General features: G+C 40.3%; 3 protein-coding genes across 12 annotated transcripts in view; all 3 read left to right on the top strand.

Moving 5' to 3' along the window:
• Nucleotides 1-1,655: 1,655 nt before the first annotated feature.
• On the top strand, nucleotides 1,656-3,138 carry LOC116309706 (retinoid-binding protein 7). Its single transcript, XM_031726381.2, has 4 exons — nucleotides 1,656-1,837; nucleotides 2,005-2,183; nucleotides 2,324-2,425; nucleotides 2,556-3,138. Exons 1-4 carry the CDS (start codon nucleotides 1,765-1,767, stop codon nucleotides 2,625-2,627), a joined length of 426 nt encoding a protein of 141 aa, XP_031582241.1. The 5' UTR covers nucleotides 1,656-1,764; the 3' UTR covers nucleotides 2,628-3,138.
• A 1,498-nt stretch (nucleotides 3,139-4,636) lies between these two features.
• Nucleotides 4,637-23,169, top strand: ube4b (ubiquitination factor E4B, UFD2 homolog (S. cerevisiae)). Of its 2 annotated transcripts, XM_039604523.1 has the most exons (29): nucleotides 4,637-4,962; nucleotides 5,962-6,181; nucleotides 8,656-8,791; nucleotides 9,034-9,121; nucleotides 9,428-9,572; nucleotides 9,681-9,906; nucleotides 10,089-10,565; nucleotides 11,105-11,215; nucleotides 13,341-13,482; nucleotides 13,698-13,798; nucleotides 13,996-14,110; nucleotides 14,885-14,968; nucleotides 15,144-15,200; nucleotides 15,682-15,798; nucleotides 16,185-16,283; nucleotides 16,387-16,500; nucleotides 16,705-16,903; nucleotides 17,270-17,408; nucleotides 17,494-17,593; nucleotides 17,786-17,913; nucleotides 18,097-18,195; nucleotides 18,429-18,664; nucleotides 18,812-18,938; nucleotides 19,090-19,234; nucleotides 19,466-19,600; nucleotides 20,057-20,248; nucleotides 20,618-20,792; nucleotides 21,761-21,907; nucleotides 22,060-23,169. In XM_039604523.1, the coding sequence occupies exons 1-29, from the start codon at nucleotides 4,936-4,938 to the stop codon at nucleotides 22,122-22,124; spliced, it is 4,146 nt and encodes a 1,381-aa protein (XP_039460457.1). In that variant the 5' UTR covers nucleotides 4,637-4,935; the 3' UTR covers nucleotides 22,125-23,169. The 2 variants fall into 2 exon arrangements, with proteins under 2 accessions (XP_039460457.1, XP_031582220.1); XM_031726360.2 differs by lacking the exons at nucleotides 10,089-10,565; nucleotides 11,105-11,215 and having other exon boundaries at nucleotides 4,638-4,962.
• A 1,308-nt stretch (nucleotides 23,170-24,477) lies between these two features.
• The window catches only part of kif1b (kinesin family member 1B), a 61,704-nt gene continuing 60,285 nt past the window's right edge, over nucleotides 24,478-25,896 (top strand). For all 9 annotated transcript variants that reach the window (XM_039604182.1, XM_039604185.1, XM_039604183.1 and 6 more), the window contains exon 1: nucleotides 24,478-24,760. The gene's annotated coding sequence lies outside the window, so the exon portion shown is untranslated. The remainder of the gene's footprint in view (nucleotides 24,761-25,896) is intronic.

Genomic DNA, 25,896 nt, shown 5'->3' on the forward strand with positions numbered 1-25,896 from the left:
CACAGATAAGAATCCTTAAATATCTCCAGTAAAGTCTCAGCTTTGCTTTCATGATGAAATTGATTATCTCGCAGGATCATCCTCACTTTTAGATTTCAGGTGAAATAACAAAACATCAGCCAAATGAAGAGATTTGATTACAGTAATGGGGTTTAAAATTAAAATATAACAGAGAACATCATCATTAGTATCAGAATTGATCATTATTAGTAGTAGTTTTTTAATAATAATAATAATTTTATTATGATTAATTTTGAAAAACATTATTATTTCTACCAATTTACTCTGAGTATGTTTTAGCTAGCATCCCAAACTCCTCTGTGTTTTATTTAAGCAGTTAATACGTCTGCATTGTGTTTACGCACATTTAGAGTCTTGGCAGGGAAAAAACCCTGACGTGGTTTTCCCATGTCACAAGACACCCCGTCAGAAGAAGCAACAACACCTGAGTATTTGGATAAGTGCCATGTGTTTCATTTATTTTTTTTCCCACACTTGGCTTACATCAATCCTTTTCACACTGCATGCCAGAGTATGCAACAGTGTCACTATGTTCCTCATTGCACATAAAGGTGTGCCATTTTTACGTAGGCCCTGTTCGTAAGAATCAGTAGCTGTCTGATTCTGTTTATGTCTGAAGCCAGCTTTGGACAACTGGAATATTAAAATCCCTCTCCCTCTACAACTATTATATAAATATAAAACCTTAAATGAGATAAGCATGATTTTTTTTTTCTTTTAACTGGGAATATGTAGATTATTGAAACTCAGAGTCCAGTGCCACAGCAAATTCACACATAGTACAAAAACATTACAAAAAAAGATAAAGTGCTAGAAAATGTATGCCTACCAGCTACTACACTACATCATAAATACATATAATCACAATTTAAGATTTCTCTAACTGTGCAGTAAAAAGTATAGTGTGCAAATCGGTCGATATAACATTTATAGTCGTGAAAAACAAAGATTTCAACAGGACTGTGCAGCCCTTAGCACACCCCATGATTATTACCTATTATTATTACCTATATATATTAGCTTGTAGAACCACCTTTAGAAACAGTAACTTGGAAGTTATAACTTTCTGTTTGATTTTTCAGTCAAACAGAAAGTGACATGGTTGTGGAGGAACTTTGGTCCACTCTTCTGTGCATGTGCTGCCTTTTTCTTTTTAGAGAGAAGAGGCTTTCTCCTGGTAACATCTCCAACGATTCCAGCAGGTCCTTGCTGCTGCTTACCTTCTTAATTCCTATCGAAGCAATTAGGGTGTACTTAGTTTGTGTACTTAGTCATGTAAAAACTCTTTTCACATGGCTGTATTTACTGCAGTTATGTAAGAGAAATAGAGTGACTGCTTTGCCATCATTGTACAAGTGATTAATTCTGAGTAACTTTTTGTTTTATTAAAAGAAAAGGATAAAAGCCTTTCAGTCTGTCATTCAAATCCAAACATTGCTTCTGGATAACATGCACCACTAGGATTTGAATGCCATAAAGGCGTGATGCCTGGGGCAAATTTTCAAAGCCATGCTTAGACTGAACTGTTGCACCAGTCTGACACGTCTGGCCTCTTCTTTACTCTGGAACAAATCAGTTCACCTCTCTCATCCTCAGGTGACAGGACACACCTGCCTCTGTGTCTCCTGACCTCATATAAACAGCATTTGGCTCAGCCTCTTCTCAACAGTCTGCACCTGACCGGCTCAGGATCACCTTGCACTTACACGCTTCCCAAAAGAAGGAAAAGTCAAGTCCATCAACATGCCTGCCAGCCTGAGTGGCAAATGGGAGATGATCAGCAATGTCAACTTTGACGACTACATGATTGTGCTGGGTAAGTCCTTCAAGCGTGTTGTTTCCCTCATGAGAATGTGCATTCACCTCATTCAAAATGCACTTTTGTAGAAAAACACGGCAGCTGGGCTATTTATCATTTAACTGTGCGAGAAATGAGAAAATGAATTTGTGCCTATGGCTCAACCTCTGTTTCCACTTTTCCAGGCATCAGCGCTTCCTTACGAAAAATTGCTACGAAACTTAACTTAAAGAAAACAATTGAGCGGCAGGGGGACCAGTTCATCATCAAAACCACGAGCACTTTCCGAAACTACACGGTCACCTTCAAAGTGGGCCAGGAATTTAATGAGTTTACAAAGGGACTAGACAACAGACACCTGAAGGTAAATGGGAATGGCTAGAGTGTATCATAAATATCATAATTGGAGGGGTTTTTTTTATAGATAATTAATGTACTTTGAATATTATGCATGTTGAAAAACAAGTCGTGATTCACACTTTCGCTTCTCTGTTCCCTTTGCAGTCGCTCGTGAGATGGGAGGGGAACAAACTAATATGTGAACAGACTGGAGAGAAGAAGAACAGGGGATGGACTCACTGGATTGAAGATGACAAGCTTCATCTGGTAAGACTGTGAATTTGGACATTCTACATAATACACAGAATTAAAAAACTATGTATTATTGAACTCATTTTAATCTGTTATATTTAAATAAAATGTAATTATTAAAGCTTTTCTGACCCTTTCTCTTTAGGAGCTGTTCTGCGAAGGACAAGTCTGCAAGCAGGTTTATAAGAACGTTTCAAAGACGAGAGAAGAAGAATGAAGAGTTGGAGGAGGATCTTGAGGTGGTCCAGAATTAGAAGGCTTTATGTATTAGATCCAACCCTGACTGAGAATCCACACCGAGAGTTACGACTGGTGTCTTACCCGTCGCTTAAATACTCGGTTCAGGTGGAAACGTCTGTACTCTCGGGGTATGCATTTACACCACTAGATGGTATCGCTGCAATACTTTTGTCAGATGCTGGTCTGTCTGGTCCTGTAGCCTGTCGGTGCGTGCCTCTATCCCAAACCGTCAAAAATGTTTATAGCACCTTTCAGCTGGCTGAAAAAAATGTATTTTTTGTTAAATATTTAGAGCTATGAGAAAAAGGAGACACGGGTGCAGCTTGTGCTCTCCGTCGTGCATTTTGTTCAATATTTCTGTAAATTTTTCATTCATTCAAGAACACTTATAACCAGTGTAACTGAAGGTTATTCGTAGGATGTTTGGAATACAGTTTTGTTGTATGTAATATGTGAGTAAGAAAAATAAATCTGATGTAAAAGTTGAAGCATTTTTTTTTATTGTGTTCTTAGTAAACTGACAGGTTTTTGTTGTGCCATTAATCACACGTCAGCATTGGATCGACTGGTAAAGTCACCATACCCCGTCGGCTAAATACTGCTGACACACTTCAGCTATAAGTTACACTAATGCATACGATTTGCTGCTTGACCTCTGCGGTGGAAGCTTCAGGTAATAGTAGTTTAGTGCTTCTGCAGCAATAGTGGTAACCAGCATGACTAAAGGACACTGAGCGGATTGTCCCGTGCAGGTCACACTTTGGGGAGAACCCCTCATGTCTCTTTGTAATTTAAAAGAGGTCAATCATCAGCGTGTGCAGCCAGTTTTAAAGCTCAATCCTACTTGATAATTGCACAAATTGCCAGACAAATAGAAATGTGTTGAGGAAATTCTGCGCTCACAGCTGCCCTTCACTGATCCACTTCTGTGCCCAGAGTAAATGTCTCATCTGATTTGACTCTGCAGCACCACCCGTCAGCTACCTATGATCCACTCCCAGGCGCTTCATACACCACTCACACTTTGCCTTAGGTGACCTAAATAGGTCACATGGGGTGGGGCAAGGTCTCATAGTGACTTTACCCTTAACCCCAGGTAATGCTAATGACCCACACCTTTTTTCACACCATCAGGACCACCTCCAAAGGGGACAGCCCCCACTAGGGGTTATATACCTGGGACTCTCCATCTTCTTCATTTGTTTTAAAAACTGAAGAAGCTTCTTGGATGGGAAGTGAAACGTCTTCACAAACCTAAAGAAATCCAGTTGATCTCCTTTTTTTTTCAATCTCAAGACTCAATCCAGGACAGATATTTTTGCACTTTTATAAATGTAGCTGCATTTCTCAATGCACATACCATATATTTATGAGTATTCCATGTAAATAGTGAATGAACTGGTACTTTCTAGTTAGTTGATCAGTCAGGTGGGGCAACTCAAGGTTTAAGTGTCTTGCCCAAGGAAACTGGGTATTTTGTATACTGACTGCCTGTGTAAAAAAAAAAAAAAAAAAAAAAAAATATATATATATATATATATATATATATATTAATTATGGCGAGTTATTACCAAAAATTGTCAAATTTGGTTGCCTATTCAGTTCATCTGGTGTACTGCCCACCCTGTCACACACGTGATGTGGCTGTAACTGCGGTAAAAATAAATAGGCATTAAAATAAAATGTATAGGCACATACTGTATATTGCAGGCATCTTTACCTGGTGACAGATGATTGGCAATTACGTCACTAATATAAGTCTTTGCAGTGACCTTGCACCCCTCTGACTGGCCATGGTTCACGCACGCTCAGTTTGATGCGTTGTATGTGGTAACTGTGACCTCAGTTATAAACCGAGGTCACGCTAATGCAGGAGCGTTACATTGAAGTGACCTAAAACAGACTTTTATACTTACACAACAGGTGAAATACTCCATTTATCTGTGCGACACGCTACGCACCCCCACCTTTGGTCCATTTGGTCACGTGACTTGTGGAACCAAAATGGCCGCTGTTGTATTTTGACGTATAATAGCTAGCTACTTTTCTTTTTGTTTCATTCTTGGTAGAAAACCAGCAAACAGCAGACTTTTTGGGGGAACTATATTTCGCCATCCTCCGAATATCGGTGTCGTTTTTTATCTTGAAGACAATCAAAAGCCTGACACATATATTTGTTGAATGAGTTAGACTATGCATATTTAGATCTAATACAAGCTAGCTAGCTGGCTCTGGCTGGCATATTAAAGCATTAGAAAGTGAAATAGCTAGCTGTCTTAGCTGGGATGATGGAGGAGTTGAGCGCAGATGAGGTAAGGTGACAATATGAATAAACGCTTACACAGGGAATTGAAATGATTTTACGTTACTGAAGTTACAAATGTACGTTTTGCAAATTCTTCCTTTACCCCTTTTAGGGGTATTGCTGCTAGCTGAGGTGCTACAAAAACTAGCTGATGGAAGAAATACATTTTCGACAAAAATCTCAGTTAGCTAGAACACGGTAGTGGGTGTCACGCAGTTTAACTCAAAGGCCAGTTATTCACTTCTTATTTTGGGAATATAAGAAGTGAAAGAACGAGAGGTGGATTTGGGCCGTGTTCTATTTAGCTGGAGCAGCTGGGTTGCTAAATGAAAGTAGCTAACGTAATGCTACAAGCTGGAGAACACTGCTCTTATATAAAGCATCGAAAATATTTCAAGATCTTGTTAGCCGCTTGTAAGTGGCAGATATTTTTCTGTGTTGTGTTTTCACGGGGAGGTTAGGAAGGGAATACCTTTTGACTGATTTGTTTTCGCATGTCACCTCGCGGCGGTTTAGCTGACAGACAGAAATTAGCCTGCGAGACGACTCAGCATAAAAAACACACACAGAGACCGGGCCACCATTGTGCAATCAGCCGTGGGCCGATGCATGGCCATTGAGCTGTTTATGTGAAATCGCATACAGCATACTGCAGTTTACAGTCATCATTTTCAGCTGCTCGATTAGCATTCAGCAGAGTGTGCAGCAGATAATTTAGCTTTAACGTCGCTCCTCGGCCAAGCTGCGACGATTCGTGTCCGCATCTGACTTTATTCGCGATGTTTTTCTTCAGATCTGACTTTAAAACGTACAACAAAGAAAATCTGTGCCTTAATGATCTGTCTTTTCTGGGCAATACATGCATAATTTGGTTATTCTTACAGTGTCCAGGGATTTATATACATACATGTAGGTTTATTATTAACCTATTAATACATTTCAACATTATGCAGTTATGAAGAGCTACAGAGTTCTTTTAATGACCCTGTATATCTGCCCATTCAAGATTCGCAGGAGGAGATTGGCACGATTGGCAGGAGGACAAACGTCCCAGCCTAGCACCCCTCTCAGCACACCCCTGACATCCCCACAGAGAGAGACTCCACCTGGACCCCTCCCTGGACCCTCAGGTGCTGCACCCCAACCCGTGCCACCAGCTGCCTCTCAATCACTGGGCCTCAATGTCCACAGTGGTACCCCTGCTACATCCCCTATGGGCACCTCTGGTAAGAAATTAAAACAAGGTTCTGGGAGGCAATTTCCTATAAGGAAAAATAAAAAAAAATATTGAAAAAAATTTGTGACATTGAATGATTCACAGTGTTAAAATATCAAAAATCCCCCAAATCAGGGTACGCTGTGACAAAAAGTGTACCCTACTAGACACGAATGGTGAGCCCTCTAGTACAAAGGTAGAATGGAGGCTTCAGTCATGCACGGGCTCTAGAAAATGCAGCAGAGATCCATGTATGGATACAGCAACAGTTTCCTGGCATTGTTTGTTGCTATGCATAGCCATGCTGCTTTAAAGGTCTTCCTTTTAGGCCCAGTGGTGCATTTCCTAAGTGATTAATAAGAAGAAAAAATACTGGCAGTTGGACAAGCCATACCTACACACCAACTTATTAATGTGTATTACATCTGACATTTGTAGGGTAATCATTCGATTGCATGATTGTTGTATAACCAGGAGAGAGCTGTTAATTCCAGCCCCCTATCCGGTGTAAGATCCTCTGTTAATCAGATTTCTCACTACCTGTCTGCAGTAGTCAGTAAGCAACTTAAAAATTCCAATCTGAGCCTTTGCTAACCCAGACTGACTAAACAGTTGGTTCTTCTTTAAGCAATAGCTGTGACATGAATTCTAAAACTGTACATGGTTGCCTATTCGTGTCATATCTTTGTGTGGTTCCCAGTGGTAAGTGTTAGAGAATGGCAGTAAAAAGTGCCTTATTTTCAGCATTAAACGTCATCTTTGATTACAATATCAGGAAAGATAAAGACGATAAAAACTTATTTTGTATAAAAACTGAACTGAACAATCATTTCAAAATCAAAGCCTCAAACCTGCTGTTTCTTCTTTAAAAACTTGTAGATATGTATATTAATATTTTCTTCATTTCAGCAGCTCTAACGGAGTCTTTTTTTTCTGGCAAATGTATACTTTTTTCCCCGACTACTGCCACAACTTTAGGGCCATTTTGCACATCCTCTTCCTCATTTCCTCTTCCTTTCTTGATCTTTTCATGTCATCACACTCTGATATCATGCCAGCCATGTATAGATGTATGTACTGCGTATGTCCCAGATTTTAGTCATTACATTTACTGACATAGAAAATTAGGAGTTTCCCTTTGATCACAACATCCAAATGCGTTTGCCAGTCCACACGCAAGGTATTTGATTCGTTTATTCTTTTTGTTTCAAAATATTTTCATTGAATACATATGAGAAAATAGGATTTAATGTGAAACATAACTCGAGGGCATTTCAAAGAGGAATCAGCCCTGTGTGCTTACACAGTTCACTGGTAAAGGTGTCTTGTTTTCTTTCTGTACGAAGGCCAGTTGAAAGTGAAGAGTCAACATGACTGATGTTTGGTTTTGGGTGACTGTTTGACATCAATGACCTGGATCCATCATGTTTTTTGTTTCGATTTAATTTCCTCAGAGTTCTTAGTGTGCTTTCTTTTGACTGTAATGTCGTTACTGTAATCGCTGTATGTTGGGACTGTTTATACCTTGAAAGCAATAAAAAGATTACAAAAATCTATAAAACAGGAAAAGACATGATAGACTAAAATTCAACGCTGTGCAAAGGATTTAAAGTGTACAGTATGAATCAATACAGTCAATATTTTTCATTTCTCCAACTCTTTAGTTCATCTGAGGGGTTGGTGAGTTATGTCAAACTTAAAGTCAGAGTTTTCTGCGTCACGAAAGTAGCTTTAAAACCTCTGCTGACCACATACCATGGTAGGGAGCAGGTTACGTTCAGTTTCGATTTAAAGGCTTGGGGGATTTTGGGGTTTCTCTTATTTACAGTATGTAAGTGCTTTATATGATTTTTTTTTTTTTCTTTTTTGAGGGGGGAGTATGTTTTATATGTAGAACTTTTTAAGTCTCACCTTACCAAAACTATCCAATGATGCCCAGCTGTAAAGTTACAGTAACACAAACTGTGCATCTCATTCTGACTGGAATATAAATGTATTTAGCTGGTGATGCATAAAAATGGATACATGTTGTTATACTGGATTCTAATCTGCTGCTAAGTCACTTTTACACTGCTGAAATTGCAGCTACCTAAACACAGAGCACATACCAAGAATACCAATTCAATCAATACAATTAATTTCACTTTGATCTGCTGACAGACTAAAGCGACTTTGTTAGGCTGTGGAAGAATAACAGCAATGTTACATTGTATGCAGTTTAAAGTACTCACGTATGCACTCAGCACTGCAATAATTAACTCAAATTAAATGTTTTTCTTACTGCTCTGTGCACACAGAGCGCTACATCTGTGTTGAAAAACACAAGAAAAAAATTAAAAACAAAAGCAAGCAAATTTAAAACCTTACTACTTCAGTTTTATCTGAAGATGGAGGCACAAGAAAGCCTCCAGGAATGTGTCAGATTTGATTCATTTTTGTTATTGTTGTTCAGAGAGATTCACTTGTGGGGTTTTGCTCTTCCAGGGGTCGCTTATGGTAGTCAGAGCAGCGAGGGTGTGAGCTCACTCTCCAGCTCCCCCTCCAACAGCCTTGAGACTCAGTCCCAGAGTTTGTCCCGATCGCAGAGCATGGATATCGACCCTGCCTCCTGTGAAAAGAGGTGAGAGCGTCTCCTGTGTCCCATTGCCCTACCCAGCTTCTGTTTTCATTCTCAAATACTCCTTATCTGTGGAATTGAACACAAGCTGTGAAAATAATGTAGCTTTCCTCAGCTCAGACTGAAAGGCATATGGACAGAGATTAGATAAATATTGACACTATGTACGATTGAGCTTGGAATAATAGCATAGTTTGCTTGGAGATAATGGCTTATTAAGAACTATGGTTTCTCTTTTATTCCAGCATGTCCCAGGTGGATGTGGACTCAGGGATAGAGAACATGGAGGTGGAGGACAGTGACCGCAGGGAGAAGAGAAACTTGACTGAAAAGGTAAGCAGTTAGAGTGAACATTAATCAAGAGATGTTGCCTCCTGGACTTTGATCCTATCTATCAGGATATCAAGAAAGTCTTAAACGAATAAACATTAAAGGAGTGTCTGGTTGTTTGCAGACGGGTGACGAGGGACTTTCCACAAACGCTATTCTTGGTTTCATTTTTGTTTATATCAACTTATACACACATACCTCTGTTGTTTCTTGCTCAACCAGAGACGTCATGAGATAACGAGTCTCCTGAGACTCAGTAATGCTTGTTCATTATGCACGTTTTTTTGTTTTTGTTTTTTTTTTTCTTAGGAAACTTCTGCAAACTCAGATGTCTCTGAAGAACAGGCCCTGCAGCTCATTTGCAAGATTCTCCGCGTATCGTGGAAGGAGCAGGATAGAGATGTCATCTTTCTCCCTTCACTGGCTGCAGAGTTTCACCAGAACCCTAAAGAAGGTAACGCCACTAAACAACAGCTTTTACCATAAAAAGCTGAATCATCAAACATTTTGTTTTTGTACACCTGGGAGCCTCGTGCGACTGTTGTTATGTTTTCTCCTGCAGTATACTCTGACTTCAAAGACCTCATCAGCCAGATCCTGATGGAAGTCTTAATGATGTCCACCCAGTCACGTGTCCACAACCCCTTTGCCAGCTTGACGGCCACCTCACAGCCAATTGCAGCAGCCAAATCCCCCGACCATCGTCTGACGCTGGTGCAGCCCTCCAGCCAAGGTGGAAGCCCAATGGGCCCTAGCGCTGGATCCTTCGGAGCCAGCTCTCTGTCCAGGCAAGTGCCATGAGTCATTATCAATCTCGCGGAGACATATCAAGGCTACTGATTGGGCTGTTTTTTTTCTATTTACTTTATTATCATGCTGCCATGTATTTCCCAGTCTTTTTCATCAAGCTTTAATCATTTCTGTTTTTAAGGCTTTGAGATCATTCTTATCTTAACAATGTTGTCCACAGTCTGTATGGCTGTGGTAGTCCTCAACCAGTGGCTTTGGATGCAGCAAAGAGGACCTCCCCCTCTCTCCTCACCCCTACTACATCCGTTGTATCTACACCGTCTACCCCACAGTTCGTTGTTCCCCCCAGCCCACCTGCTTCCACTCCTCCACGGCACTCCCTCAGTGCTCCATCTGCCCCCGTGCCCATTTCCCAAAGGTATCGCCCTTACTCGGTCACCACTCCCTGGGTGGCTCCTTCCCCGACAAGCCCGGGTCACAGAGGGTTTAGTTTCCCTGGACCCTCTCCCAGCCCTGCAGGACCCTCCGTTCCCCCCAACACTCCAGTTTCTGTGCCACCACCTTGTCCCCAGTCTTTATCCTTGAGCTCACCTAGGGGTCGCAATCAACCCTCCTCTGCAACCTCTCCTATGGTGCCTCCTTCTCCCAGACTGAACACTCGACAGGCTGCCTTTGCTGCCAGGATGCCTCCATCTAGGTATCTAAACTGTCACCTGCATGTCAGAGTGGAGTGCAAACGCAAGCCAGCATACTAAAGCCTGAACCTTTGGTGATGTTTCTGTTCATCACTGGTGATATCTGCTCCTACATTAACTTTCCTGCATTCAGAAGTTACTAGCACTTTAACATTTCTGTGGTTAAAATCTTGTGAGACAACGAGATTTAAAAAATGCTACCTCTATCACAAAGTAACAATTTAAATTTAGGCAATTAAAAAAATTAATACATACATTTAATATTAACAGCTGTAGTTCTTTGTATAAGGTCATCATGATAAAGAGCTAGCATGAGTGTGCTAAAGCGATAGAAAACTAGTTTAAAAAGAGAAAGTAGTCTCCAAGAAAGCATGCATCTTCCCTGTTCTCCCTTTCTCATTTCCTTTTTTTTGTTTGTTACTGCTCCACATTTGTCTTGATGCTTTTCCCCTGTTGGCTTTCTGCCTCCTCACGCTTGTGCATCATCCTCCTTTCTTCCAGTCTTTCTCTCATTTCACCTGTTTTTCTCTCGTCCTGTCAGCCCCTTTTCGTTCCTGTTTTTTGCCCTCTCTGACATGTCTCAGGACAGCGATGATGAAGACTCTGAGGAGGAGCAGGAGGAGGATATTTCACAGGTTCAATTTGGGTCCAGGTACACCACTGTGTGGTGTGTGTTAATGCGCGTGTGTGTGCACGCTTGCTCAGGGATGGGCTATGCTGCATGTTCCAGCGGGTCCGGTAGGCTTGCCACTAACCGTGCACAAAGACGACAGGCGAGATTAAAGAAGATTAAACCATCTTTAGGAGTGTTTTGGTCATCGACATTCAGAGATAATTTCCCATAACTATACATTTTAGTACATGCAATATGGAGGTAAGTAATAACCACAGTAACTCTTCTGCAAACGGCTTTAAGATCTAGAAAATCTTCAGTGCTATGAATCGCTCATTAATGACTCTGCGTTTCTGTCTGTATAAGAATCCATTTTTACGTGCACAATTTTCTTGTTCAGAAAGAGAAATCACCCTTAGCTCAAAGACACGTGAGCCACTGTTTCATCATTATGTAACCCGATCAGACAGCATTAGATATTTATGTATAAGCCTACCAAACCCGTATTTTGTGTTTTTGATTGCAAACATGGGAAGTAACATCATGAATCCCTGACTGCAGAACTGCCCTGCTTTTGATTCATAAATGGAGAATTATATCTCTAAGAAAATATTGTTGCCTACTATTTAAAGCCATCATTTAGCCAGTATATGGATATATATGTATGTGCACAGAAATACAGAATATATTGCTCATATTAGTAAATTAAATCTACTATGTTGATATCTCTTTTTTTTTATGCTGTGGCTCAGAGAAGTTTGGAACAGGTTTGACCTTTGCAGCTTTAATTTGTTTCTGTTGTCTAAATCATCTCAACATTCTTTTAGACTAATATGGAAATTGACAGCAAGGCTTATTGTGCCATATATACAGCTGAGAAACCATAGAGAGAAAATCATTTTGATTCCTCTTGTTCAGATGTTTTAGCTCACACTTTCAGTGAGTTTGTCTTTATTGTAGCCTCATCTGTGTTCATTGTAGCTTATAGGATCCATAGATATCTTCAGTAGCATAGTTGCCTAAAAATCAAACCGTATGTGTTTTTTTGTTTGTTTGTTTGTTTGTTTGTTTGTTTGTTTGTTTTAATTTGAGGACCATAAGTACAAACCTTAAAGGGGATTGATGAAATTAAAGTAATTTGATTGGGTACCGACATTAACATTTTCTTGCATGGAGCCGAGAAACTGTTCCTCACAGTAGCAGAAACAGTTCATCTAATTCACAGTTGAGTTCAGTTTGCTTCTTACCTTATTGAAGAAAGAAAAAAATCTGTAGAGCTCGACCGATATAGGACTTTTTAACACTCATACTGGTATTTGGTGATTTAAAAAAAAAAAAAAAATAAAAATAAATTGGCCTTTTTTTTTTTTTTTTTTTTTTCTTCAGGCACACAAAACATAAACAGATTCCCTTTTTCTTACATGTAATTTGTGTGAGCTCTTACTGAGTTGACATGGCAATACAGTTTAACACTAATCTTATTTTACCATCTGCTCGGATCACCTGGTGGTTGAATTCATAGCGTTCCAAACATAAGTTGCCAACATGAACACTCATAGTGTGGTTGAAGTGTGTTTCCCCCATTTCTTCTTTACTTTAAAATTTTTCATTTATCACCTGTTAGAAATGCAGCTACCGATTTATATATATATGCAAATAGTGGCTCTGAAAACATGGCATGAACAAAGATGCATTTTCAGTTTTAAATAAAATAATTTCTTGTGTGGTTTTCTATTGTAGCTTTGGATATAGTTGCATATCTGGACAGAACTCCTGTTTCTGCATTTCCTGTATGACTAACATCTTATTACCTGCTAGGATTTGTTGTGCAGTTCTTGTGAAAATTTTTGCTGTTACAGCTGATCGCTAATGGCAACTGAAGCTCTTAACGTGTTTGTCAGATAGATATGACGAGCTGAATCCTAATGTTGATTTGAAAAAAGAAGGTTTAATGGCATCTAAACATTTTCTTACCGATACTGAGATTTTGCAGTGCTGCCTTTAAAGTGTTTTAGTTTGTCTTCTTTCAGGACTTTATAAATAAACTTTACTTACTTACTTACTTTTCAGGAAAGTTTGATTCTAATGCTACGTCTGTCCACACTGTGACATTGCCTGTTATGTGATGAGCCTCTCTGTCTGTGTCTGATTTTTTTTTTTGTAGTCTTGGGGCATGTGGAGGGGGGATGTCCTGCGAATCAGCCAGCGACCGCTTCACCATTGAAACATGCAAAGAGACAGAGATGCTGAACTACCTCATTGAGCGTTTTGACAGTGTTGGCATGGAGGAGAGGAAAGCTCCCAAGGTAGATGGCAATCAAAATCATAATAAGAGCTGATATATAAAGGTCTTTAATGTGTTCTTCTTGTTTCAATTGTTTTAAAATGCACTGAGCATAGAAGAACAGGTTGTGCTTTGTAGACTAGCTGCAGGCATTAGGCATAGCTCGTCACATAACACTTTCTTTTTTTTAATCACACTGCAGTCGTTCTCACTCTTCTCTCTGTGTTTCTTTCTCAGATGTGTAGCCAACCAAATGTCAGCCAGCTTCTCAGTAACATTCGCTCTCAGTGTATTTCCCATGTTGCCCTGGTCCTGCAAGGCGCTCTGACCCAGCCTCGGTAAGAAGCCATCCATTAACTCAGACGATCTCTGGGTTTGTACTTTTTTTTTTTTTTTTTTTTTTTTATGCTCTCACCATATTTGTGCATGTTCCGTTCCTTTTCCCTCTCTGTATCCATAGCAACTACTCATTCACCTTGTCTCCAAATGTGTGATTTATTAATTTATTTATTTGCCGTGTGTTTACTACTTTTAGGAGCCCTCTTCAACAGTCTCTGCTGGTACCTTACATGCTGTGTCGGAACCTTCCATATGGCTTTATTCAGGAGCTGGTGCGCATTACTCACCAGGAGGATGAAGTATTCAGACAGGTGATGAGCACATCCATCCATTCTTTTGGATCTGTTTATGCTTACTGCTGCACTCATTTGCTTCCTGTGCACTATGGCTCATACTGTGTGGTACAGACCGGCTCTTTACACACACCCATAAATAATCTAGTTAACTGTAATTAATGGGGATGAATCAGTTTAAAAAGGTAGAACTGTATTTCTTCATATTTCTTCATAACAGCTGGAGATGATCTCATACACCCATATACAGTTTGTACTGGGTGATTCAACTAAGCAAAGCCCAAATATCCATTTTTAATTGTCACAGATAGAACTGGAAAGTCTGCACGCTGAAGCTTTACCAGCCCAGCATGACTGTAAACAGACTGTACTAGGTTGAATCTGCAAACTGTGTTTCGCTGGGTTGATCCTGCAAAGCCAGAAATTATAATTCGCTACAAAAACATCCTTGCCCTTTTTTTCCCCCCAGCCTATTTCTCCTGTAGATGGAGCACCAAATTTAAACAGCTAGAAGGTGACGCCTTGACTCATAGTAGTTCAAGTAAAATACTGCAAATGGAAATTTATGTTGGAGGTTTACGTGCTGAATTCATTTTTCCCCCATATTTTGCCGTCTGCTTGTCCAGATGCATGAATATAAAAATGTAAAAACAGAGTGATCCCATGTTTAGGGCAGCTAGTTATACACCCTCACAGTGATGTGTAAATACGGACCGTGTGAACGTTTCTCCAAGGTCAAAATGCACTGAAGCACTGAAGCATGCTGTTTAATGTGTTGTTGTTTTTATTTAGATCTTCATCCCTATCCTCCACGGCCTGGCACTTGCAGTCAAAGAATGTTCCTTTGACAGTGACAACTTTAAATTTCCCCTCATGGTAAGGAGACATTGTCCTGGTCTTTCCTGCAGCTGCAGTAATTCTGTAGGGAAATATATCATACAGCATGGGATGAAGACACATCCACACAACTCATTTTTAGCACAATTCACGTGTTGGGTTGTAATCTGTTTCTGACAAGTCACTGACCTGATGTCTGTTTTTGATTTTACAGGCATTAGCTGAGCTTTGTGAAATTAAGTTTGGAAAGACTCACCCGGTGTGCAATTTGGTAAGTATGCAAATGGAAAGGTAAAGCTACATCGTAACACTTGAGTGTTGTTCACTGGGTCCTTATGGCTCCGATTATTTTGGACATGTATTGTGAAAGCAGTTTGGTTACCCTGAGCTTATTAATAAATGTAACTGTTGTAAATGTACTTTCCTCATACCAGATGAACTCTGCCTGTTGTGAGACATTTTCCTGTTACGTGGAAAAAGGGCAAGAGGAAATTCCCCGGTGGGGGGGTGGGGTCTCTTAGCTCTCTTAGTGCTTGTTATCTGTCCAATAATATTTCTTTACTGTGTTTAAGTTTTCAAAATACTGTGGAATTAACTGATGCATAATTAGCCATTTAGCTTTACTTACGTAAAATGAGTTATGAGTTACAGTTACTGTTGATTAATATATAATATATAAATATATAAATCAGTGTTATTAACCACACTTGACAATAATATGTATTAAATCAAGGATTGTGTAATGTGTGCAGGTAACATCACTGCCTTTGTGGTGTCCCAAACCTCTGAGCCCTGGATGTGGCAGAGAGATTCAGAGACTGTCCTACCTGGGAGCCTTTTTCGGCCTCTCTGTGTTCGCTGAGGATGATGTGAGTTGTTCGCTACGATGAGTTGTACTTTGTCTGATTCTCAATTAAATGAGGAGTGTCAAACATAAGGCCCAGGGGCCAGAATCTGCCCGAGAAAGACTCCAATCGGTCCCAGTGAATGGCTTAGGAAAAGGTGAAGGAGGACATAAATTGTGGACTTTTAATTGTCTTATCAGAAATTTTTCTACTTCTACTGATGAGGACCTCCCCCATGACCATTTATATTACACCATATTATTGTTATTATTATTATTATTATCATCATATTATCTAATTAAGTAAAGGATAAACTATGGGAAGTAACGCAAACCTCATATTTAAAAAAACAGAACAAAACTGAAAAGTACCAACCATTTTTTTTGTTGTTTTTTGGGCTGTTTTTTTAGACCAAAGTTGGAGACAAATACTTCTCCGGCCCGGCTATCACCATGGAGAACACGCGAGTCGTCAGCCAGTCACTGCAGCACTACCTGGAGTCTGCAAGAGTAAGTCTCTGTTTCATTTTTTTATTTTTTATTTTTAACAGCTGTTTTTTCCAGCAGTGTGGAATGATGTTGTTTATTGATTGATGTTTTTTTTTTAAATCAGGGTGACATGTTCAAAGTTCTCCACAACATCCTGCTAAACAGTGAAACGCGGGAGTTGGCTCTTAATTACATGGCAGCTCTAGTCAACTACAATGTGAAGAAAGCCCAGATGCAGGTAAAGTTGTGTTTTACAGTCAGCGCTGCTGATAAAATTGATGTTTTTGATATTACTAGATTCAGACCATAAGGAACAAATGTGATTAAAAGTATATTAATTTTAGAAGACATTCTTGATATTATTTAATCTTCGGGGCCAGGTGTTTACTGTGTGTTTGTACAGATTTTAATTAAAAAAAACAAACATTTTCCTCTCTTTCAGACTGATGACAAGCTGGTTTCGACAGACGGTTTCATGCTCAACTTCTTATGGGTGCTGCAACAGCTGAGCATGAAGATCAAGTTAGAGACAGTGGATCCCTACTATATTTTCCATCCACGGTGTCGCCTTGTCGTCAGTCTTGAGGAAACGCGTCTCAAAGCCACCATGGACGAGCTCAAGGCCTGGCTGTCTGAACTGCGTAAGCTGGCATAACCAGAAATGTTCAGATACATGTGATCATTTCAGTAAATCTAAGTGGACCACATAGATTTTAAAGAGGGCGGTCGTTAAAGATAAATATCAGTTGCATGTGAAGTCATCATTCTGCAGTTCTCATGAACGAATCTTAAGCGTATCAGAGCCACAGTTTTATTTTGTTTGGGGGTATTTTTAACTAATCTAATTGGTTAAAAGAGTCACTTTGTTGCTTTGATGCAGTGAATGAAATCTTTTAAATCTTTGGGCTTAGTAGTGTTACATAATAACCTAGGTCACTAACTTTGTGGAGACTAAAGCTGATATTTGTGTCCTTATAACCATAAATTTCATCTGTGAATATGTACAGATAAAGACCCCGCCAAGTTCACAGAACCCAAATTTCCTACCGAGTGTTTCTTTTTGACGCTTCACACCCATCACTTATCCATCCTGCCTGGCTGCCGGCGCTACATCCGCAGATTACGAGCCATCCGCGAACTCAACAGGTACACGCTCGCACATCTACACGGACAATCATAGCGCGTTAAGTGTATGCATGTGTGTATTAATACTGCTATTTTTATCTTTTAGGACTGTAGAGGAGCTCAAAAACAGTGAGAGTCAGTGGAAAGATTCTCCCCTGGCGAGTCGACACAGAGAGATGCTCAAACGCTGCAAAACTCAGCTTAAGGTCAGTTTCACGTACTTGTAGATGGAGCTACTGTCTTAATTCATTTAATGATCAAACATCAAGGACAAATTTAAATGTAGAGGTGTGTGAATGCTCTCAGTATTCGTTGGTTGGGTATATTTGGAAGACACGCGTGGCTGATTTTGGCACGGAGCATGTTTACAGATGAGTGATTGTTACTGTGTGTGACAGAAACTGGTGCGAGCCAAAGCTTGTGCTGATGTGGGCCTTCTGGATGAGAACCTGCTCCGCAGATGTCTGCAGTTTTACAGCACAGTCATCCAGCTCATTCTTCGCATGGTGGACCCCACCTACCCCAAGTTAGTCACCTCTCCTCTGACGCACCACGTTGCCATTTGTTTTGATATCGATGTCAGAGGAACAGCTGTGGCATCACACAGTTTGTCTGTTTTTTTTTTTTTCCAGCATTTTTTTTTTTTGCTTCACTTCAGTTTGTTATTAAATCAAGAAGTAATATGTTTGTTTTTCCCTCCTTTGCGCAGCATTAACCTGCCTCTGAACCCCGAGATTCCCAAAAGCTTTGCCGCTCTGCCCGAGTTTTACATTGAAGATGTGGCAGAGTTTCTGCTTTTTGTTGTGCAGTAAGTCCTCTGCTCTCTGCTCATCTATCATGTTTTAGTGACTGTCCTGTGGAGGGCAGTAATAAAATGTTAACAGGAAGGAACGATGAGGGGAAAAATACAGATATTGAATGCTTAACAGGTCTATAAATGTGTATGTACATGTAAAAATCCATAATTCCCAGTGAATTTTGTGAGGAAAAATTAAATCCAAATAAGGGATTTGTGAACTGCTATCTCCTTTTTTCTCCCAGGTACTCACCCCAGGTTTTATATGAGCCATGTGTCCAGGACATTGTCACCTTCTTGGTGGTGTTCATCTGCACTCAGAACTACATCAGGAACCCCTACCTTATCGCCAAGTTGGTGGAGGTGCTGTTCGTCACCAACCCCGCTGTTCAGCCTCGTACTCAGCGATTCTCTGAAATGATGGAGAACCACCCGCTGTCCGTCAAACACCTGGTCCCTGCTCTCATGAAGTTTTACACTGGTGAGCTTTATGTTGTGCTGCAGTTCTCTGCTGATGTTGTGCTCGGTAGAATAAAAATCCAGCTGACTGGCACGTATTCTTTCTTTACTACAAGTTGCGATCTTTTCAAGAAAAAAGTTTACTAAAATCTTTCCCTCCTCTGGTCAGATGTTGAGCATACCGGTGCTACCAGTGAGTTTTATGATAAGTTCACTATACGGTACCATATCAGCACGATCTTCAAGAGCCTCTGGCAAAACATTGCCCACCATGGAACCTTCATGGAGGAATTCAAGTGAGTTTGCCATTGACAAAAACAGCAGTTGCAATGTTTTATTTTATTTTTTTACCTTATTTTAAAGAAATTGTGGTTTAGAGTTTGTGGCTGTATGAATTTTCCAGCCTCACGTCCTCTTCTGTCTCCTTTTGTCCTTCTTTCACACCAGCTCTGGCAAGCAGTTTGTGCGCTACATCAACATGCTGATTAATGACACCACCTTCTTGTTAGATGAGAGCCTTGAATCCCTGAAGCGTATTCATGAAGTTCAAGAGGAGATGAAGAATAAAGAGCAGTGGGAGCAGCTGCCAAGGGTCAGTGCTCAGTTTTGTAGGGTGCTATATTTATTTATCAGTTTTTACAGAGTCTAGCAAAGACGAAACTGTGTCAGAGGTCATATTTGATCAGATTATTGCTTCATTCACAGTTGTGCTGAGCTGTGAAGACAGGCAGAAGGTTACTGCCATTGTATAGGGTAACTTATTTATTATTTTGTCTTTTTTGTGTTTTGTTTTGGGGGGGGGGGGGGTTGTACAAATTTTCAGGAGCAGCAGCAGAGTCGTCAGTCCCAGCTGACTCAGGATGAGCGGGTGTCCCGCTCCTATCTGGCCCTGGCTACCGAAACAGTTGAAATGTTCCACATCCTCACCAAGCAGGTCCAGAAGCCTTTCCTAAGGCCTGTGAGTGTCACTGTTACCAATGAACACTTGATGTATTCTAGAGATTTATTCTCAGTTATACAAATAATATAAAGGAAGCATTATTTGCCATTTTCCTCCAGGCATAGCATAGAATAGGTACGTTGTTATTCAAACTTACACCAGTTAGTGCACGTTGGAATGAAATGTCGGTCTATTGACTCAACATTGGACTAGTGCATACATCCATCCATCCATCTTCCCTTTTCCACAGCAATAAAACAGCAAAAAACAATGTATATCATTATTCCAGACATAATGCACTGCCATGAATATACAGTAATGTGAAACAGTCCAGAGACAGTTTCAGAATGTGCCTTGTTTATGTATAAGAGGGGTGTGGGGGTTATGGAGAGTTCAACAGTCTGTCTTGGGGAATGAAACTATTGGAGAATCTATAGATGTGCTTTTCTAAACAGTGGCTCCTTCTTCACACAGGAGCTGGGGCCTCGTTTAGCTGCCATGCTGAACTTTAACCTCCAGCAGCTGTGCGGGCCGAAGTGTCGGGACCTGAAGGTGGAGAACCCAGAGAAATATGGCTTTGAGCCCAAGAAACTCCTAGACCAGCTGACAGACATCTACCTGCAGCTAGACTGTGCTCGCTTTGCTAAAGCTATAGCAGATGACCAGGTTGGCACTGATGGGGGAGGGGAGAAAATTTGATGTCCAGTCTACATTTAGTTATCCTGAATCATCTGTCTTAACTGTATTGCCGTGCCAGTTAGCATGAATTCTCTACTGTATGTGGAGAATATCGTGTATATATATAATTCCTGATTTGTTGAGAGAACAAAGAGAACATTATGAATGATGAAGCCACATTATTACATATTGTTGTGAGAAATTTCCATCAGAACATATATGTATGAAACACAGCGGTTGATTGTTGTGTGCATTATCAAAACCTGTGCAAGTGTGAAGACATGGCTTAAATTTCAAATCTGTGATGTGATGACAGTAAGGTACTGAAGTCTGACCTCAGGGACTTGTTCTTTGCAGAGGTCATACAGCCGTGAACTCTTTGAGGAGGTGATCTCAAAGATGAGGAAGGCTGGCATTAAGTCCTCAATTGCCATTGAGAAATTCAAGCTGCTATTGGAGAAGGTGGAGGAAATAGTCGCCAAGAACTCCCAGTCTGAAATGGACTACAGTGATGCACCAGATGAGTTCAAAGGTGTGTGAAAGACTGTGTTTAAACAGCACAACTAGAACTTTTGAATCTGGTTATGCAGCAATGGTGAAGCGAATCATCTTTCCCACAGCTGGTGTAATAACATCTCACTTTGATATGTGCTGTATCATTAAATTAATCTATTTAGATCACTTTAGAGTAATGTATTGAGATCCTCAAAGAACATCTATATAAAATAATGGGTCACATTGCGCTGCTTCTGAAAGCATCTTATTAAATGTCTCTCTAGGTCTTCAAATGCTGTTTTTAAATAATATTGTCATTGTGTAAAAGACTGACCTGTGACCTCGGGTCAGTCAATGACAGACAGGATCTTTAACGGCCTCTTCTGCTATTGAATTCCAGACATATGCGGTGGATTTTGAAGCTCACTCTGGTCATCTAGACAGCTTAGTGCAAGGCTATCGAGTAACCACAGACTTAATATAATCTAGAAAGAGTATGTGGTCTGCGTGCCTCCTTTGATTCTCAGATATGCCAGCCAGCCCACCACAGTTGATGGGAGTGTGCCATACAGGAGACTTGAGTATCAGCTGTCTGTGTAGATGAAATCTCCCACGACAGGTTTTATTTTTGTAGCACCAGAGTCCTACTGTAACAACCTTGTGACATTTCAACACAGAGCCCCATGCCACCAAAGGCTCTGTATCGGACTTCATGGGAAATTTTGTTTACTAGTGTTTTGATAGGTGCATCAATATTGTGGTCATATAAAACATTTTTTTGGACATGTGACAGGCTCCTACACAAACCATCATGGGCACACATGTATGTCACTTGCTGATTACATTTAATTATTTATTGTTTTTACGCTTACTTTTAGTGTTGTAATACTGGTCCCTCTCCTAATCCAATCAGGGCGCCAGTGCTGCTGGTGATGAATCTGATTTTTAGTGTAGCATCTTGCTTGTAATTGTCTGTAAAATCTGCGTGTGACTGTGTTACAACAGACCCTCTGATGGACACGCTGATGACCGACCCTGTGATGCTGCCTTCGGGGAACATCATGGACAGATCCATCATCTTACGCCACCTGCTCAACTCCCCCACTGATCCCTTCAACAGGCAGCCACTCACAGAGAACATGCTGGAGTCAGGTAACCCCACCATTGATCCTTTTGCTTTATTTATTTTAAACAGATAATGTAAATAAGTGTTTATTTTCAAGGTACGCAAGATCATGCACTTATAGCTGGAGATGAGGCTAATAATTTCAGGATGCCTAAATGTCACAATGTTAATTCCACAGTGCCTGAACTGAAGGAGAGGATCCACACCTGGATGAGGGAGAAACAGGGTGGACGGAGTGTCTAAGGACCACGTCACTGATGTCTGGCCTGCTAATCATCATTAAGGGATCTGTCCAAATCACCTGAATTCAGCATCACTACTACCAATGAGAACAAAAAAAACAAACATTTTGAATGGAGAGGAAAAAAGGAGACTTGATTTGATTATTTTTTTTTAATTTTTTTTTTTTTTTGCATTTACCCTTTTTGTCTCAAACCATTATCATGGTTCTAAAACAAAACATAATAAAGCTAAGACTTTTAAGTTTTTCTCATGAGTTTGTGTATATATATATACATATATATATAAATAAGTATATATATCAAAGTATATACATTAATTTAACAATAGTGCATTATAAAGCTGCAGAAACCATTACCAACAGGTTTACCTGCGAGGTGCATACAATCTCTTCATTGATCACCTTCCTTTACAGTTCTCATTTTGTTTGGTATTACTGAGTCTGGTTGGGTTCTGATAAAACTGTTAGCCTCAAGTTTTCTTTATCAAGACTTGTGACGGTGATGAGTTTGAGTCCACGTAATGTTTAATGGTGTCCCAGAGATAACTTATGCACAGTGTGTGCTTGTAGAAGAGGTTCAGGACTGGGAATACCCTAAACTAATCCTCAGTGTCAGCTTTTGTTTTGAGTACAGTAGGAAGATGAGCTGTGGCTCACCATGATAAAGTATGCCCCAAATTTTCCTTCTCGGACACGTTTTCCCCGCTGACTTTGATAGATTGAATTTACTTGTGTGTGTGTGTGTGTGTGTGTGTGTGTGTGTGTGTGTGTGCACGGCCTTAAGTCAAGAACCTCCTGAGCGCCACATGGACATGTAATCCCCATTTTAGGTCGAGTGGAAGGACCGTGAGAATGTAGCATGATCACCTGAAGCACCATCCTAGGAGCACACCATTAAGTCATCTCACCTTAAAATGGTCTCTTTCAAATAGCACTGTACCTAACTTGACCTTGCTGACCTTAACTGTACAGGAAATTATTTCCTTTAACCACATACCTGTTTTGGAAGCTAGGATTTTGAACTCGAATAAATGATGATGCACATTATTTCACAACTGGTCACCATTTTTTTCCCCCTCAGACTGATGTCTTAGTGGCTTTGTTTAGTATCTTTTTTAAAATTTAAGTTTAGTGTAAGTAAAGAAAACAAAGACGCTCATGACAAGATACAAAATAACAGATCAATTGCATTTTATTTATACAGTGCCAAATTACAACTGTTGCCTCAAGAAGCTTTATATTATAAGGTGAAGACCATACAATAATACAGAGACAAGCCCAGCAGTCAGACTAACCCCTATGCACTTGGCGAGAGTGGGACCAAAAAACTCCCTTTAAACAGGAAGAAGCCTGCGGCAGAAGCAGGCTCAGAAAAGGGAAACCATCTGCTGCGACCATGTGAGGTGGTGGAGACAGGACAAAAGACTCATTGAAACAGAGTGGGAAAAACAACAACTACATAAATAGCAAAAAAAAAAGAAAAAAAATGCTGGATGTAGCAAATATAATGCAAACCTGTTTTCATTTTGTGTCAGCAAAGGTAACTTCCAGTTCTAGGGAACAAAAAAATTGTAATCCTTTTTTGAAGGTGCATAGGCTAGTCTCGATTAAACTTGACAACTGTCCAGGATTTACTGGCAAGGACTACACCTGTTAAACTTTTAACTCCAAGTTCATTCCAAAAAGAAACTGCAACTGCAAAAATATCACAGGAAAATGAATTGCTTTGAATCAAACCTGCCTCTTAATGGTTCTTTCGGAGGTTTCCTTCTGTTAAAAGGGAGTTTTCCTTCTGTTAAAAGGGAGTTTTCCCTTCCCTTTGTCGCCATGTGCTTGTTAAAAGGGGGTTGTCTGATTGTTGAGGTTTACTCTCTATTATTGTATGGTCTTCACAATAAAAAGCGTCTTGAGGCGACTGCTGTAGTCATTTGGCGCTATATGAATATAATGTAATTGAACTGATTACATTCAAACACAGCAGGAAATGTATTTGCTCATTTTATTTTGTTTTATGGTCAGCGACATCTCTTGTGCCTGCTTTAAGGCCATTTATATGAGCAAAAATATAAATAATTTGGTTTATAAATTCGTGATGCACGGAAAAGGTACGTCCCTAGGCGGCGCTCTTTGCGGTAACCCACGGTGCTGCGGGTAGCGGTAATGAGAAATCCTGCAGTGTGGCGTCACGGGCGAAAAAAACGGGAGCGACACCCACCCTATTCCCTCCCCCTTCGCAACTCCGAGTCACGCCATAGGCTCTTCGCCGCATTAGTCACCACTCTCTGTTTGCTCATTGGCCCGCCAGCCTGTCCGTGAGCGCACTGAGAGGGAGTTGACGTAATCTCTTCGGTAAATCAAGACAATCTACCAATTCTTCTTCTCGCTAATTTGCAGATAGGCGTCCGCCGTTCATCTGTAAGGGAGACTAAAGCAGTCAACGAAGTGGTCGTTTCCAAATACAAATCCTTCCGCCGGAGGATACCGCTATAATGGGTGTTTTTCACGGAAATGGACTTTATAGCAGTTTCCTTGCGCACAGATTCTGATAGAAACAACAAATTTTGACGCTTGCTAGCTAGCGTTAGTTCTCGCCACTGTCCGGTGGTTTTGGTTTTGTCTTTTGCAAGAGTCTCCAAGCGTAAGTATATTTTTTAAAAATAATATATTTCTATTTTTGGGGACTGTTGTGCACTGGGTTGTTATTACAGATTAGTTTCAAAGATGGATAGGGAGCAGTTGTCTGTGTTAACTAATACACGTCCGGTAGTCAGTGGACCTCTACGTGGCCAAGGTTCCTATAACACAAAAAAATTAAATATATATAGTTACTTAATTGTTACAGTATATAGAATAATTTGTTTATAGGTTTAGTTGATTATAGTTGGATAGCTGTTTCCGTTAGACTGTAGGTCGTAAATATTGAAGTCAGAGCCAGTAACATTTAACGGGTTAAAGCTAGCTTGCCATAGAAAATATAATAGCTACTGTTGGAAGCTTCGCCTCTGGTAGGATTTAACGTCAAACGCTTTTAACCCTGCCGGATAGGGTAAATGTGAACAATGTGTCCAGTCTGGGCTGCTAAAATAAGCATGTAACTCCTCCCTTGCAGTATTCCCCAACATGCAGCGGCGGAGGATTAGCCTACTTCCTAACATCAGCGAATTTAATTTTTTTTAAAGGGGGAAATTTAAGCTCTCCGTCTGCACAAAATGAACAGTGTCAGATGCAACAGACAGGCCCTCGGTTAGCTGTCCCACTGTAGCTCAAACCAAATAGGGGAGATAGGATTTCATGGGCGTATGCTTCGGCAAGTATGGCTGACTGACTGCAAGTACATGGAAAACATGGGATATTTAGGCTGTGTAGTCACCGGGTGTGGGGTTGTGTAGCCTAAATGGACTGTAAAAACGATGGAAAGTTGTGTGGTATTTTAACGCCACGTTATTTTATGCATGCAACAATCGTGATTTGTGATCTTCATATTTTGTTTTCGGCTAAAGCGCATTACACGTAAACTGTGAGTTTATGAAATAAATATAAAGTCTTACATCCTCTGTTTCATTTGCTAAATGTGTGATCGGCTGCTGTTTACAAAATATTAAAGGCTTCATCGGGTTTGGTCGGCCATATTTGTTGTAGGCTGTTATGACTAAAAATTGGGAGGGGGTGGACTTTCATTGTGTTTGATTTATATTTAGTGAAAACAGGCTCTGCTCCTTTCACTATAGCACTTTTGTTTTATTTTTAAAGAAGGAAGCAAACATTGTCTGGCTT

Source organism: Oreochromis aureus, linkage group 20, assembly GCF_013358895.1.
Source record: "Oreochromis aureus strain Israel breed Guangdong linkage group 20, ZZ_aureus, whole genome shotgun sequence".
NCBI classification, from domain to species: Eukaryota; Metazoa; Chordata; class Actinopteri; order Cichliformes; family Cichlidae; genus Oreochromis; species Oreochromis aureus.

Bases quoted from the DNA above. Each gene is read 5' to 3' on its own strand.
- LOC116309706 (XM_031726381.2), top strand. From the start codon at position 1,765: ATGCCTGCCAGCCTGAGTGGCAAATGGGAGATGATCAGCAATGTCAAC. The intron at 1,838-2,004 runs GTAAGTCCTTCA...CCACTTTTCCAG, and splicing joins CGACTACATGATTGTGCTGG to GCATCAGCGCTTCCTTACGA. The intron at 2,184-2,323 runs GTAAATGGGAAT...TTCCCTTTGCAG, and splicing joins TAGACAACAGACACCTGAAG to TCGCTCGTGAGATGGGAGGG.
- ube4b (XM_039604523.1), top strand. From the start codon at position 4,936: ATGATGGAGGAGTTGAGCGCAGATGAG. The intron at 16,284-16,386 runs GTAAGTCTCTGT...TTTTTAAATCAG, and splicing joins ACTACCTGGAGTCTGCAAGA to GGTGACATGTTCAAAGTTCT. The intron at 19,235-19,465 runs GTCAGTGCTCAG...ACAAATTTTCAG, and splicing joins AGTGGGAGCAGCTGCCAAGG to GAGCAGCAGCAGAGTCGTCA.